The following is a 17,033-nucleotide window of genomic DNA, read 5'->3' as shown; positions in this document are numbered from 1 at the left end:
TAAGTTAGTACTAGGGTTAAATTTTCGTATTTCAAAGAACCAAGACAATAACTTTACAATGAATGTATCAAAGAGGTTAACAGGGAAAACATGAGTCCCTCCAAAGGGGGACAATTAAAGCACGTACCTATAATAAATAATAAATAGGGAGCAGTATCACAACAAACAATGGAACTGTGTGGAAAATGGCCACATAACATTCTTGGGTCATGACCATTACCATCAAAAAAAGAGAGAGGGAGAAAGAAAGAGAGAGGGAGGAAGGAAGGAAAGAAGGAAGAAAGGAAGGGAGGGAGGGAGGAGAAGTCAAGATGCCAAAGAGATACAGACGCTCAAGGCTCCACTAACCTTGCCCAGTTGCTCGTTTTCATGCTCAGCCTGTTGAGACAATATACTAAGATCTGTCCATCGCCTCGGACTTTAGAGAGATGAGAATCTTCCGTAGCAGAGAGAGCCGAGGGCAGAGAATCTGGCCACAGCCCCATGGCAATAATGGAGTTGCCCCAGGTTTCATGTGCTTGCAGAGAACAAACGTGTTTCTCCAGTAAAGCCTGCACAAGCTGGTAGGAGATAAAAACACATGGTGTACAGGCACCGCGACACAAGTGCTCTTACCAAAAACTAGCAGGGCAACAGTAGTTTTCTAGACCCCTTGTGATCCTCTCACAACACTCAGACACATTCCTCAATATACAACATTCAAGCTAAATTTCACTTTTTCCGCTGAGAGGCAAGTTTCAAGGAATATTTACATTTACGCTATTTTCCAGAAAAGTGCCTGGATACCAGATCTCTGTTAGAGCATAACTGCAGATGGCTCTCTGAGGTCATTAAAGTTGCCACCAATAAAGTTTCCTCCTATTACCTGTAATGTTATAACGTAGAAAGCTGTGTGAAACACTTCACAGTACCTTCTGGTTTGCTGGTGAAGCCTGGGAGCGGACATATGCGTTCCAGCATGCTTCAGAAAAGGCTCTGTCTAAGCTCAGCCCTCGCTGTAGGTATTGCACAATGAGTAAGGCTGTGTGAATGAGTGTTGACAACGAGGACGCTGGAGAACCTATAAAGAAGAAATAGTGCCATCCACGAGCAATAGATTCTGAAAAATCTCCAGTGAAAATGGACAAATTTCACTTTCACATCAAACTTCCACTCAAACCCACCCAGATATTTATTTTAGAAAGCCTTCCAAGTGGACTATAGGGGGCTCACTAGCACACAATGAACTTGTGGGAACATTCACATTCCTTGCCTCCTATTCCGCCCTCCTCCCCTCCTTCTCTGTCAGCAGTACCTTTTGGGGAAGTGACTAGATGACTCATTTACTAATGTGATAAAGCCTGGCCACATAGACCCTTGGATCTAAAGCTGACACACACTGAAGGGGGCAAAATGAGCATGGTGCCAAAAAGAACCATGGGCTTTGAAATCCAACAGATCTGCTTTCAAATCCCAGCTGTCATTATAAACTGTTTGGATTTGACAAGTTAATCTACCTCTCTGAGCCTTATCTGTAAAATGGAAATATACCTTGCAGAACTACTGTGAGGACTAAATAAGCAGCCAACATTGCACCTAACACAGAGTAGTTACTTAATAAGTAACATTTCATTATTTTTCGTTATTGTTATTATTACTGCTCTTTCTTGTATATTTGGACATTTAGAAGAAGTAACACCTATCTGTTTTTTTTTGTTTTTTTTGTTTTTTTTTTTCACCTATCTGTTTTAAACAACTCAAAGCTCCCTCTTTATTCAACCTTCAAGAGATTCAATGACGACTGTGAAGATTTGCAGGACAAACTTCATCAATCTCAGTGCGAAAAGCAGTACAGGTATTCCTCTGAGTGTGGGTCTCTGACTGCATGCATCAGAATTCCCCAGGAAGTTTCTTTAACATGCTGATTCCTGTGCCTCGCTCACACCTGCTGAACCCAATCTCTTGGGGAAGAAGGGTACCAAGCGCATCTACATTATTAACAGGCTTTCCTGGTAATTTCTATTTCCATGTACACTAAATGTAAGAACTCCTGAACTAGCAGTCAAATGGAATAACATGAATTTCCAGAGAAAGAAAACCCTGCAGAGGCCTAGAAGTCAAGCACCTTACCTACAACAGCACTTCGGGTCTCTGAGTGCAAAGCCAGAAGGATGTCACACACACTGCCCCCCACCAACCCAAGGCTGTGCAGTAGGACTTTCAGATCCAGCTCATCTGGGATGCTCCCATCCCCTTCTCCTGAAATGTAGATTTCAAGTCCACGATTCCTCATAGCTCGGGATATTTCTCCATGCACAGGATCCATTGAGAGAAAAAGTCTAGTAGTATAGCAATTCAAAGGAAAAAAAATCAAAATCTCAGTGCAACTGACAGTGCAGCTCAGCAACAACTGGTGAGGGCAAATCATATGTGGCTCATCTTCAGGGAGCTCATCTAAGGTAACATTGCTAATTCAACGTACAGATGCTGTTTACATCTGCAATCTATCCTCTAGTTCCAAAATGCATCAATACAGCAAATCAGTTTCTCTAAACCTGTTTTCCTAAGGAACTAAGTATTGTATATCCAGTGTACCTTTAGTACTGAGGACTGTAAAATTCTTACTTTCAGATATTCCCCACATCAGGCAGTGCTAATTCATCAATTATTCTCACTCACCTACAGAGAAAAGAAAAAGGAGCAGTGTCTCCAGAAACACTTAGCTTCGTAACATTCGATGTCCATCAACTTCTGCATCTAGCTGTCTGACAGCTCACACTTACCTCCAAAGCTAAACAGCTGATTGCAGCTAACCCTCCCCACCCCAAACCTGCTCCTTTGCCAGTCTCCCCTTTCTCAATGAATGGCACCCCTTTACCCAATTACTCAAGCCAAAACCTTAGATGCCATCTTTGCTTCCTCCTTTTCTTAACCCACAAGCCCATGAGCAAGTCCCACTGATCTGACAGCCCTAGTCTAAGCTATCGTCTCTCACCTGAACTGCAAAAGGCTTGTAACTGGTCTCCCTGCTTCCAGCCTTCACCACCAACCCAAGGCAGGGACCTCATCTTTCTTATTTACTGCTGTGCCCCCCAAAGCACACCAGCACCTGGCAAATGGCAGAGCCTCAGTAAATATTTGTTAAATCAATGAATGTATGAACATGCTCATGACTGAGTGTACAAATACGATACGTAAGGTGGCCCTAATGAATGGTCACCTCTGACATCAAGGCTGTCAGATTCTGAGGCACAAACTTAAGAGGCATAAATACCTGAAATTGGGATTTGGTGTTATGGTGGGAGTGGATCCATCGATGATTCCTCTCTCACTAACAGTGAGGACACCTCCAGGTTCCAGCAAAGCATTCAAACGATCCAGCACCGACGGGCTGCAATAGGGAGAATCCAAATGGGGGACAGGCTGGCGTGCCACACTGACTGCTGCCCTGACTCAGGCCTCTCACTGCGCCTGACCCATGTCTTCCCTTCAGCACAGATCACGTCCCCGTACAGAACTGTGATTCTTCCAAGATCTCTTTTCCTATCAATGCCCATTTTCACTCCCCAAGGCACACAGCCCAGTGATTCATACACAGTAAATATACAAAATGTTTGTTGAATATATCAAGGAAAATGACAGAAAGTTCCCTGAACTAATAAAACTGTCTTCTCTTTCCCCTTCCCTCTCCCCCACTTCCCAATATTATCAAATTCATTTAAAGGTAACTGGATTGTAATTTGAAACATTCTGAAAATGCTCCAGGTAGAAAAGCCCATCACCTGACCTGTATTATGCTCACTGTACAGGCAGAATAGTCTTACACTTGCCCTTTTCCTTACTTTAGAATCAAGTGGTATACACTGAATGCACATTCACTAAATGTCTGCCCTGTGTCAGACCCTCCATTTCAAAAATCTGTACTTAAGAATGACCCTAACAGGGAATTCCCTGGCAGTCCAGTGGTTAGGACTCAGCGTTTTCACTGCCATGGGCTGGGGTTGAATCCCTGGTCAGGAAACTAAAATACCACAAACTGCGTGGCGTGGCAAAAAAAAAAAAAAGAAAGAAAGAAAAGAAAAAAAAACCCTAACAAAAGGAAGCTTTCTGATATTAAATACAAAGGTGTGACTCAAAGGATGTTAGTTGGAGAAGTAATCCAATTTTGTTAGCCTTCGGTTCAGCTCAAAACTATCTGCTAGAACTAAAATATCGTAGCTAATAAACAACTACCATTGTTCACCACTGGGAGAAGTCTATAGAATATAGCTGAGGATGTGTTTCTAGCTAAGAAAACAGTGGATTAAAAATGCCAGAGCTGGAATTCCCTGGTGGCGCAGTGGTTGAGAATTCACCTGCCAATGCAGGGGACACGGATTCAAGCCCTGGTCCAGGAAGATCCCACATGCCGCGGAGCAACTAAGCCCGTGCGCCACAACTACTGAGCCTGAGCTCTAGAGCCTGCAAGCCACAACTACTGAGCCCATGTTCAGCAACAAGAGAAGCCACCGCAATGAGAAGCCCGCGCACTGCAATAACTGCGCACACCAATGAAGAGGGAGGGAGGGAGGGAGGGAGGGAGGAAAGAAGGAAGGAAGGGAGGAAAAACAAAACCAGAGCTTCCACCTGGGTTTCTACTTTGACAAGCATATCTCAAATTTCAATCAGACCCACTCATGATTGAATAGAAGGTCCTTACTTGCAGAAGTTAACATTGTCCATCAAAAGCCAGTCTCCAGACTTTAGGGCCCGAACCAACATGCTGTCAACCCATTCGAACGTGCCACAGCTTCGGCCACTGGCTGACTGCATAAGCTTCACACCAAAGCTTCGGAACTCTTCCACGAGTTTGGCAAACTCTGAAACGTCACAGCCACAGTATTTAATTTCAAACCAGGGCAATCAAAAACAAACAAATAGGGCTTCCCTGGTGGAGCAGTGGTTGAGAGTCCGCCTGCCGATGCAGGGGATACAGGTTCGTGCCCCGGTCTGGGAAGATCCCACATGCCGCAGAGCGGCTGGGCCTGTGAGCCATGGCCGCTGAGCCTGCGCTCTGCAATGGGAGAGGCCACAGCAGTGAGAGGCCTGCGTACCGCAAACAACAACAACAAACAAACAAACAAATAAAACAAAAAACTAAGAGTTTATTAAAAGAAGCCTGGAAACTTCTGGCCCAGTTCTTTAAAGTTTCATAATAGGGTAAACAAAAAGATTTTCATTTTTGTTTGAACAAAACAAGTAAGAAAATTAGGTTTGGGGATAGAAAATACTTAATGGCTTTCTGAATGAATGGCTAGATAAAGTTGACTCAAGGGTGATGGAGAAGGGAAATTATCTTTATGTGTTTTAATTTTTCAAATGCGGATGGATAATGTCTTCCACCTATTACTGCATTTATACTAAAGTGCTGTTAAGTCGGCACAATGCAATCAGTGTCATTAAACAGGGCATCCTTTGTAATGACTATATCATATACAGTAACAACCGGTATTTATTTGCTTCATAGTTTAGATAGTCCTTTCCCAGAATTTTTTCAATTGATCTTTCTTATTAGAAATTGTTTCCTTATATAAGACAGATAACCAACAAGGACCTACTGTATAGCATAGGGAACTCTACTCAATATTCTGTGATAACCTATATGAGAAAAGAATCTAAAAAAGAATGAATATATGTACATATATAACTGAATCATTTTGCTGTACAACTGAAACACCACATTGTAAATCAACTATACTCCTATAAAATAAATTAATTTTTTTAAAAAAGAAAGAGAAGAAATTGTTTCCTGACCCTTTTTCATATCATAAGGTAATACATGTTGGATTTCTGCTTCTAGCCATGAAGGAATAGTAAGGTTGAGACTTAACCTCCCAGTGTTTAGCGATTAGAAAACTGGTAAAATACATGAAACAACTGCTTTCCGATGTTGGAAAACAGCACAGGACTGTGACACCTGAGGGAAGGAGGTCCTATAATGGCCAGCTTTCTGCCTGGAAGCAACTTCTAGACTGCAAAGTGGGGAGGGGAAACTCAAACAGATCCCAAGGCCTCAATGACCTGAGGTCACAGACTTGAATTCAAGGAGGCTAGAGCAACTAGAATGAGGGGCAGGGTGCTCAAAAGGCAAGAGTTACTCATACGGATGGTTCCAGAAATCCAGATGAGGGCTCCTGGAGTCTTTGGCTCAATAATAATCTACACGTGCACGTGAAGGCTGAAACTCCACAAGCATGAGCAAAAACTTCCAAGGAAAGGACAGTTATCGGGGAGCTGTGAGCTGAACAATTCTCAGAGTTCACACGGGGCCGAACAACACTCCAGTTCCCACCAGTCAAAGCGAAGAGACTCCACAGAACACACAGGACCTTCAGTAGAGATGCCATAGGGCCATGCCTCAAGAGTGGGGCTAATTTAACCCTACAGTAAAGGTTACTCCGGACTTGACCTTAAACAGCTTAAGTGCAAGCTTGAAAAGATAAAAATGATCCATAAGCAACTCAACTGCCTTGTTCCCCCCAAAGAAAACCTCAAAAAACCAAAATGCAGCACTTAGCAACTTAAATTCAAAATGCCAGAATCTAATAAAAAATCCTAGATATATTTTCTTGCTTTAAGTCCCTAAGGGCTGCATTCTGATGTTAATAGAGCTATTATATATATGCTCAATATGTACAAAGATTTAAGATAAAATATGAAACTAGAATAGATTTTAAAAGTCATACATGTTCATCATAGGGACATTAAAAGATATAAAATTAAGAAGAAAAGACGTTTTTAACCAAAAGTAAAATAGTAGCAGACAAACTGTTTTAGACCCAGCCTCTTTCACTCTATCAATATCCCTAAGAAATGAATTACTCAATATGAAAGTCAATCCTAAATAAAAAGCAGTATTGGGATTTCCCTGGCAGTCCAGTGGTTAAGAATCTGCCTTCCAATGCGAGGGACGTGGGTTCAACCCATGGTCGGGGAACTAAGATCCCACATGCTGCAGGGTAACTAGGCCCGTGCACCGCAGCTACCGAGCCAGAGCGCTCTAGAGCCCGTGCGCCACAACGAAGAGCCCGCACCACAACGAAAGATCCCACATGCCACAACTAAGACCTGATGCAGCAAAATAAATATATAAATTAAAAAAAAAGCTCAGTATTGAGAATGGGCTGTGAGAACTTCCCTAGATATTTACATTTTAACAGACTTATGAAAGAAATCCATACACACCAGATTCCAGGCTTTGAAGTCAGAGAGGACTGGAGCCCAAACCTAGTCTACCCACTTGGTAGCAAGAAGGCATTGGGCAGGTTATTTTACCTCTGTGAGCACCTCATGTATAAAATGGGGTTCATTTTTCCTTGTAATAACGGTGTTGTTGTGAGGGTTAAAAGTAAACATATTTAACATACTGTCCACCATTCAGTAGGAATTCAAACCTCAATGGTGAGTTTTACAATACCTATCTTTTAAAAATATATAAAGTGATGTACGACTTCATTAACATATCTAATAATTAATTTGAATGAATGAGTAAAGAATTTCAAATTCAAATGGTGAGCTTGAATTGGAAAATGACAGATCAAAACAACATTGAAATCACTGTCTTAACTAAGAAAGTAAACTATCTGACCCACAGCTATGGATACAATGTTGACACAGTGGGAAGAGGGGAGTCTCATTTCTTCACCCCTAAGGAATCAACTATTCCCAAGGAATAACTGAGGAATAAACAGTTAAGAGCAGGTTTTGGAAAGGAAGACAACCTTAGTGACAGGCCTTAACCTTTAATCAATTCTCCCCTAAAGGCACGCTCATTACCATCCAAAAAGCTGCACTACAAGATGAGAGTTGTATATTTCCAGGTTAACTGAGGAATTTCCTCCACCTTCTATACAAAATAGATTCCTAGCTATCAATTTAGACTTCTGTTCTTCAGTTTGAAATACTCGATTTCTTGAGAAGTTATTAACAGGTTTAAAAAACAGGCCAACAAAAAATAAAACCAAATTTACACACAAATCTCGGTGGTTGATAACACACAGAATAAATCAAACTCAGTAACCAATTTCTTTCCTGCTTTCTCTGTTTAGGATCACCAATTCTAAATACTTTACATCAGCTTCATTTTATTTCCTAGGACAAAGATTTCCAAATTTTGATTGTTAATAATCATTAAATTCATTTTAAAAATTATGGGCATTGCATTTACAAATATATTACCTGTGGGTGGACACTAATGGTAAGTGTCTGATACACACACCCAAACACACATACCTGCCTTGGAGTATGAGTTGATTTTATTGTTGAGTCTCTGCATAAGCAGTAACACTGCTTCCAGCTTGCTGACAATCTCCATCGTGACACCTTTACCACCTTCTCCAAGACACTTGGGTTTATACGTCAGAAGGAAATGACTCCAGGCTCGCAGCACTACTTCTGCATCGTCAGCACTGACGAGGAGGCTGTCTCTTACCAGGGTCCTGACAGTGCCCTCCACCTTCTCAAGGAGCTGCCTCCACGGCCGGATGAGATCAACCTGCAATTTCCAGAGCACGTGAACCCAGCACAGCCCATGGCCAGGATCAAAGAACACTGCTACTGTAGCTACCACCAACACAGAAGACCACCAGCCAGACCACACGGTTTATTGTGTTCTGCCTGAAAATGCAGAGGCAGATCAGTTACCTGCTCAAATCCACCCAGAAGCTCCGAAGTGTCCATTGCACTGTTCATGGCCATGATCTTTAAAGTGCGACCAGTAAGGTGTGCCAGGAGCTGAACCAAGCTGGTCTTGCCCACTGAGGCTGGCCCCACGAGGATGACCATCCAGCTCATTTGTACACACTTCATAACTGACTCCAGAGACTGTAAAGACTGGTGCAGGAGCAACAGGGGCCGGCGAGTCGGGAGAGGAACGTAGCTGCCACGGGAAAGCACCGAGTAGCCCAGCTGAAAAAGACATGCCGGTGAGTTTTCATAAGTGTGCCTGCGAGTGGGAGCAGAAGCCATAGAAAACTGAAAGAGGATTATCCTCCTCTCCTCACCTGAACATCACAGGGAGTGATGTGAAACAGTCTGGTTCCCAGGTACGGGTTAGAATTTGAATTAAACACATCCTTGAATACAGCAATGACCTAAAGGAAGAAGATGATACAATCAAAACACAAATCACTCCACCAAATTCTGAGCAAAACCTTCTAGAATGAATACTAGTAAACATGAACACAATAGGAGAATGACAATATTCTGAGTCCTTATCTTTTTGAATTTTCTTATAAAAAGGACAGATTGCATTTAATTCTTCAGAATGAAACTAAACTGAAGCTTAAGAGTAATCACATAATCTCAAATTATTTTGAGATTCCAGTGAGAATATACCATAAATTAAAGCCATAGAAACTATGGTAAATCTTAAGATGAAAAATGAATTTGCTTTCGTCATTCAAGATACCACCTAGAGGTAGAAGAGAAGAGAAACATGAAGTTTATGAAGAACAATGACTGTTTCCTGAGTACCTAACCATGTGCCAAACATTATATTGGGTGCTTTAACAGATTATTTCTGATCCTAATACCCATGCATAATAGGTATTTTCATTTCCATTTTATAGATATGGATTGGGGATTCATGAGAGTTACATGATTTGCCCACGGTTGGTAACTGATTTCAAATCTAAGCCTGTCTGACTCCAAAATCACTGTTACCCTTCTAAATATTTATGTAGAGAGGACAAGCAAAGTAATTTCTCTGACTGATTATTTAGTCACTTAACCCTTCCTTAGCAGCAATACTGTTAAAAACTTCCTGTTAACTGTACGTCATTTTTGCACTTCTTTTTTTTTTTTAATCTAAGAGGAGCTGAGGAGGGGAAAAGATAAGGGTGTGTAAAAAACACTAATTTAGCCCATAGCAGCCACAAAGATTCCAGCCACCCAAAATATTTACAACAAGTTGTGCGTTTCTAACAAAGCAGCAATATTCATCCTCATCAATGTATACTGAAGTCAGAAAATAAAAACAACGAAGATAAAATCATAATGAGTATCAAACACTGAGTAAAAGCCTAAAAGCAGCACAGAAGAAAATGCTCCCACCACCTACTCCTTGGTCCAGGCGATTTCTGACCTTAGATCCCACTCTACAGCAGATCATCTCCTCTCCCTGATATTATACCAGAGTTAAAATTACAAATACTTTTATAGCCTCTCTTCTTCTATTACTACTTTACTTAGCTTCCCCCCCCCTCAGAAAACATGTGGTCAACTACAGCAAATGAATTGGAGGAGTGATGGAAACCTTCCACACCCTACAGTGACTCATCATCTGACCAACATCAATTACCCAACACTGGCCAGTCCTGCCACAGTTAATATACTGTAACCAGTAAGTGGATGAAGAAATTAAAATACTAGCTGATGATATGTGAATTAAAATTTGTGAAGAAAAAAAAACTAACTGAACATCTTGTCCTAATATACTGAAAGCCATTTGCATGTAATAAATGAGTTGTTAACACTGGGCTAGACTCTGGATGCCACATAAAAGGGGATCTGTGCTCTTAGTAGCAGAATCAAAGTGTGTGAAAGTCACTTGTGCCATGGGCAGCCACATCTTCAGGTCAGTAAGGAGGTCACTGTTTCTAACTCACATGAATCTGTAAGTTACTTTGTTTGTAAACAACTGTGATACAGTAGAAGGAATAGCAGGCAAAGTGGAAAGGTCTGTGCTAGAGAGCTGGCTCTGCCACTTGCTGCACTGAGATTCCATGACTCTGAGCCTTGGATCTTCATCTGTAAGAGGTCATGACAGCACCTCCCACCTGCAACTGTTGTGAATTTTCCATGAACTGGACTTGAAATACCACAAAGCAATGCACACATTATTGGTTTACTAAGTTGGAAATTCTGGTGTTGTTTTCTACTTACAAAGGGATATTTTTACTTCCATTTAGATACAGAATTTCCTCTCTCTTTTCATCTATTTATCTTTTCTAGATAAAATACTTTGCAATTTGACATTTATTTAAAAGTAGAAAGCCCTCCTCTTCTACTGGTTATCACCTGTCTCCTCCTGCTTCGCACTTTTGCGCCTGGAAGGGTGATAAAGACCAAGCCTTTATTAATGGAGGGCAATACTGTTAAAGTAGGTCTGCAATCATGGGGCTTTAGATGGATAAGCAAACTGTGTCCTCCAAAGCAAACTACACTATGAAACTCTGAGACAGGTGAATGCTTAGTTTCTTCTCGTAACTTCTAAATTTCCAAGCAGCTTTACTGGGTTTGGTATTGTTAATGAGTACACCCCCCTTCTGTCCCTCAGGAAGAAATCAACTTACAGATAGAAAGAAATGCAAAGAGCAAGTATGAAACTCACCTTTTCTTTATCTTCCTTGGTTCTCATTCTTTCACCATAGACCAAAAACACATGCTGACCAGGATCGTAACACCCAGGGGACTGGTCAACTAGCATCAACTGACACCAGCGGAAAAGGTCCCGGAGGTTGAATTCCCAGGGTCCTCCTATTTGTCCCCATTTCTTCTCGACAGTCACTTCGTGATCAATCTAAAAAGAAAATACCCTTACTGGGAAAGCATGTACCGCTGCTAGGCACTGCATTAAGTACTATCAGTGTACCGAGAATGCATACATAATCCAAAACAGAGACTAAGAGGCTTGATTCAGATGTCTCCTTCTCCCAATCCAGACTTCTCAATGCCAGGAATACCCTGTAAGCATTGACAATGATACATGCAACAGAACTGAATTACTGTAACCCTCAAATGAGTAGCTTGCCTTCCACTAGAAACTTTTAGAAGTCTATGTGATTTATCTTAGTTACGGAGACTGGTAATTTAGTGTTCCATGTTGAGAAAGTGAGAAAATCAGAAAAACAAAGAACAAATAATACACGTAGGTACTTACTTGGTTGTTGAAAGCAACCATTTTTTTAACAATACTTTTGTCAATGGCTGGAAACAGAGTACTGGCAATGAACTCCATGTCTATTACTGTAAGGGGATCCACAAAGACCTAGAAAATCCAAAAATAACATGAAAAAATGACATCGTTTCTCTTTACCAAACACCAGAAATGACTACTGTGACTTACGTAAAATTTTTATTTTAACACCAAAGTAGTAATACCTCAGTAATATATATATTTCAGTTATAGAAATTTCTTTTCTTGCATTTTTAGGATACGGAATTATATAAAATCTTTGAAATATAGAGCAAAAGAGGGTTTTCTTGTTAGCTTCATTCTAGTGAATTAGAGAAAGACATGCAAGTAATTTTTTTAAGTATATTTGTAATTTTAGCTTCCTATATATTATGTAAAATGCTCTAAAAAATCCAGATGGTAGGTATATGAGCATTCATTTTAAAATTTGATCAACTTTTCAATATGTTTGAAATTTTTCATAATAAATTTCTTAAAAGATACTCAGTAAATTCTTAATTATCAAGGGATGGGGCATAAAAGAAAGCTAACATCTAGAAGCATTTCCAAGCCACTACATTAGCCAAACTTTGAAAAAAGATGTTAAAACATGTAAGCCTACGTGTACACACACACACACCTTCTGCTGCTAATGAGAATAAAGGTGATAAGAAAAGATACCAACTATTAATAGTGGCTGACTTTGGTATGGAGAATACTGGATTTTTTCTTCTTCATGGTAGTTTTTTATACTTTATTTTACTTAGATTTAAATGCATTTTCATTATAAAATAATCTTTTAATGTTCTAACAGATCACAAATACACTTGAAAAGGTCAAAGATTGGCCTTAATCTCTGAGCACAGTAATAGAATCCTCAAGATGGCGGTCATCTTACTTTCCTCCAACTGATAACATACCAGGTCCTCTGAGACCTAAGACAAAGGATTCGCAGCAGGAGAGAAGTGATTATGGGAATCAGTCACATTGATATCCAACATATAAAGATATGAAATCGAGAAGCAGATCATTACACTGAGCCTGTCTCATTCTCATAGTGGGCACCCTCATAGCTATGTGTCAGCAGTATTATTGCCACTGACACCACCTTTGGTTTCTGGGGCAACAGCAAATCTTACCTGAGTAAATCTATTTAGGAAAGACCTGGGCAAGCCCTTCCTTCCGCCTCCTTGTCTAAAAGGATTTTGACAACCAAAAATCTTCGTCTTCTCATGCAGCACTTGAAAGCTCATTCCTAACTCAGGAATATAGATTTCTCCTCGGTGGTCAAAACAAGCATTGAGTCCTTCCAAGACTGACTGCGAAGCCAGGTTAAGCTATTTGGAGAAGAAAGAGCATATACTTATTTTATATGCTGTATAGCTGCTACAAAAAGCGAAAGAATAATATGCACAAAAAGTAGTCTTATCCTCAAGGGGGAAGGAGTTCAAACAACATTGGTAACACTCTGCTTCTCAAGCTGAACTGATGTGTACTCATCCTATTATTTCATATATATGTTAGAGAAATTTGGGGTGTATAAAATAGGAATAATAAGTAAATAATAATAAGTAATAATAATTTTAAGTAAACTGAGTATGTAGGTTAAAATTTTTTAAAGCAGTTAAATTAGTCTCAAAAATAAAACTGTATCCATTATCTGCTCCTATATTGGCCTACTTTATAGATCATAGCTTACAAAAGAAACTTTCCAATACAAAGATATCTCACTTTCGCTCTGGGACTTTTTAAGGTGAAGTAAGATAGCTCTTTACATACTTAAATAAACATCCTTCCCAGCTCAAATACTGAATAAACTCTCCAAATGGGCTTCAAAGTCATGATATAAACTACATAAAGTAGATCTAACTATGCCAACAGTTTTGTGAACAACAAGAACAAACACGAGGATTTGTGTGAGCGCCAGAAATGAAAAGAGCTGAATGGAGGTCCTCAGATGCTAAGTTCAGAGCTCAGGGATGTGAAGCATGGGTGGTTTTTAGGTAACATGGAAAAATTCAACTGTGAAATGTGAATCAGTAAAATGCAAATGGGCCAAAAATCAGACTATATTAGAATTTCAAGTGTCATGCTTACATAAGCACTCAAAACACAAACTCTCCTATATACCCACATACGGGTCAAGTTCTAAAAGCTGCTCTTATGTGTGACTGCAAGGCCAGAATGCCTTGCAGTCCCTATGTGCATTTCCACAAAATATGACTATGGTCAGTAGTCTTCTAGCTTTGAAGCAAGGCACTCTTTTTTTCCTGGCTGATGATTATTCTATCACATATCTTTTTCAAAAAAATCTGGGGGGAATAAAACAAAAACCAAAACCCTCCTTCTCTTTAATATCTGGTAATTAGGAAGCAGCTCAGCAGAAAAGGAATCCATCCCCCTTACTGCAGACGCAAGGGGGGTCTGAATCTAGGGAACCTGCCGGGGTCTGTGTCAAAAGTCATCTGTGGCACTTTCATCACTCAAATCATTTAAGCTACACAACTACTTGCTCACCTTTTCCGGAACTGACATTGCACATCCCGAACTAACTCAAACCCTTTGGCCACACCTTCAATTTTTTTATTTTGTGCCTCACTTCTCCATATCTCTCTAGCTACCTGTCAGTTACAGAGATTCGACACTTATCACATATCACATGATGTGCTCTGTTTTTCTGGTCATTAATTTATCCCATGTGCACATATAACACTGACCATTTTCTCACCATTTTTCTATGTCTCTTCCTACTATAACTTTCCCCAGCCTCTCTGATGAAATGAGGTGGTTGGCACTATTTGTAAACTACGTTTATCTCTGAAAATAAATACAAATACAGCAAGCCTGCCAGCGACTAGAGCATATAACTAGTGAAGAGGCACTTTTTCTGGAGGCTAGCTCACGAAAGTAGGAGAGTTTGTAGGTTATATTGGGTTGGCCAAAAAGTTCATTTGGTTTTCCGTAAGATGCTACGGGAAAACCCAAACGAACTTTCTGGCCAACCCTATACATGGGGGGAGTTCTGTATATGCTTTCTGACAAGTGACTTTTCTTATTCATAAAGGAGACCACGGAGGATTCTTTTCATCAGAGAATTTGCCTTTACTAGCCAAGAGCATGATCATCCATTGCGAAGTGCCCTCAAGCCTCGAAAAGTTCTGCCCCCACCCCCATTTCTCACACTTGTAGTCCCACGTTGGCACAATGGGCCATCCTCTCACCTCATCCAACACAATCCAATGGCCTGCCTTCAAGGCTGCCAGCAAGGGGCCATCACGCCAGGCAAACTCTCCTCCCTTGCCACCTTCAACAGGTAGATCTGCTCCAAACAGGTCTGTGATGTCCTTTGAGAGGAGGAAGAAATGGAGAAAAGCCAACATTACACAGAAAATGAACTAGATCCCAAGACCCCAAACATAAAATGGTAAATACTTAGGCCTTGTACCACTTTTTAGTCTTACCCCCAAGAGAGAACTAATCAATCCCAGAACTCTTTACCAGGAGCCCAGATATGCCCCAAGCATCTTATCATCATAACAGTCTAAGCATCTATCAACTGGAGCTCTAGATCGATAGTTCTCAACATCGGATGTACTTGGAAATAAATTGGTGACCTTAAAAAACAAAAACCACACACACCAAAAACAATGCCCAGGCCCTCCTCCCAGACCCCACCCCAGGAGATTATTTAATTTGTCATCTCTGTCCCATATTTTCATAAGATTGTTTAAAGGGTCATTTTATCTGTAATTAATATTTTTAGAAAGGACAAAAATAGAGAGGCTGTATTACAATAAAAACTGAAATGAGTGATTCCCTCTCAAAAGAGAATTACAGGGTTTCCCTGGTGGCGCAGTGGTTGAGAGTCCGCTTGCCGATGCAGGGGACACGGGTTCATGCCCCGGTCCGGGAAGATTCCACATGCCGCGGAGCGGCTGGGCTCGTGAGCCATGGCCACTGAGCCTGCGCATCCGGAGCCTGTGCTCCGCAACGGGAGAGGCCACAACAGTGAGGGGCCTGCGTACCACAAAAAAAACCGAAAACCAAAACAAACAAAAAATAGATAAAAACATTACTCCCTACACCTACCCCCATCAGCTGTAGCATGACTTAAGCTTACCGTCTGCTCTGACAAGTTGATTCGGACAAGTGTGTTGCCTGAAGCCTTGGCTAAGGCTCCCACCAAGCTCGTCTTGCCCACACCAGGGGAGCCCTCCAAGAGGATAGGTTTGTTCAGTTTTGTAGCTCTTAAGAGCCTCTGGGCATTCATAGCTGTGGTGCCCGCACTGAGTGCATAGTCGGCGATATTATTCCTGTGCAAGACAGGTCCTGAAATGGAGAAAAGAAAAGCCACATACAAGCTGGACATCACCAAATCATACATATATATCAAATGGAGATTAAAAGAATCCACCAAGTAGACTGTCAGTCAGTAAAGTACCATCTGTGGTGAAAACGCTTAGTCCTATTTTGATATTTCCTCACTTTTGGTTCCATGAAATGCTTTCCAGGAAGAGCCAGCAGCATACTTTCTTCAACTGTGCCTACTACACAGATCTCGGCACTTCCTACACCTACATCTATACATACTCATATAGGTCGAAACTGCAAGCATACTTCTTTCCTTTCACAACCTACACCTGGAATTACTACTACATGTACTTGTACAATTTACCTTGTACTTGTATTTTCCTAAAAGTCAAGTGGAAGCTTGGTATATAAGCCCATATAAACAATTTCATCCAAGGTTTTTAGGCCACCAAGACAATTCAGGATGCATCCTTAACCCATAATACAGCTGAAGTGCAGGACTAATAACAGTCTTAGAGGGCTTAATATTTATGCCACTGTGTCTCCTGGCAGAAGCTGTTGGTACATCAGTTTGGAGGCAGTGGGGCTAAGAAAACATTTATTACCTCAGCTACGGAAGCAGAAGCAAGGACCACCCCAGTCCCAGGCCACGAGCACACAGCTCCTACACGAGAGAACTGAATACTACCATGATGGCTTGGGGAAGGGACCTAATGGTTAGATCACGGGGGAACCCCATCAGGGATGAAGACAGTACTGTTGAAGAGGGAGAGGGAAAGGGGCATGTTCCATTCAGCCCAGAATTTGG

The 17,033-nt window shown here is 41.1% G+C and overlaps 1 protein-coding gene across 1 annotated transcript in view; it reads right to left on the bottom strand.

The window, feature by feature from the left end:
* MDN1 (midasin AAA ATPase 1) overlaps nt 1-17,033 on the bottom strand; it is a 155,197-nt gene that overhangs the window by 64,690 nt on the left and 73,474 nt on the right. Inside the window, exons 36-48 of the mRNA XM_060030232.1 lie at nt 16,035-16,243; nt 15,136-15,258; nt 13,054-13,251; nt 11,900-12,007; nt 11,351-11,539; nt 9,021-9,110; nt 8,662-8,925; nt 8,251-8,512; nt 4,679-4,838; nt 3,254-3,370; nt 2,110-2,318; nt 912-1,060; nt 349-560 (exon numbers count right to left, since the gene is read on the bottom strand). Of these exons, the coding sequence (XP_059886215.1) occupies nt 349-560; nt 912-1,060; nt 2,110-2,318; nt 3,254-3,370; nt 4,679-4,838; nt 8,251-8,512; nt 8,662-8,925; nt 9,021-9,110; nt 11,351-11,539; nt 11,900-12,007; nt 13,054-13,251; nt 15,136-15,258; nt 16,035-16,243 (2,290 nt within the window). The remainder of the gene's footprint in view (nt 1-348; nt 561-911; nt 1,061-2,109; nt 2,319-3,253; nt 3,371-4,678; nt 4,839-8,250; nt 8,513-8,661; nt 8,926-9,020; nt 9,111-11,350; nt 11,540-11,899; nt 12,008-13,053; nt 13,252-15,135; nt 15,259-16,034; nt 16,244-17,033) is intronic.

Source organism: Delphinus delphis, chromosome 14 (genome assembly GCF_949987515.2).
Source record: "Delphinus delphis chromosome 14, mDelDel1.2, whole genome shotgun sequence".
Lineage (NCBI taxonomy): Eukaryota > Metazoa > Chordata > Mammalia > Artiodactyla > Delphinidae > Delphinus > Delphinus delphis.
The sequence above is the reverse complement of the archived record's forward strand: the minus strand, read 5'-3'. Positions and strand labels throughout refer to the sequence as shown.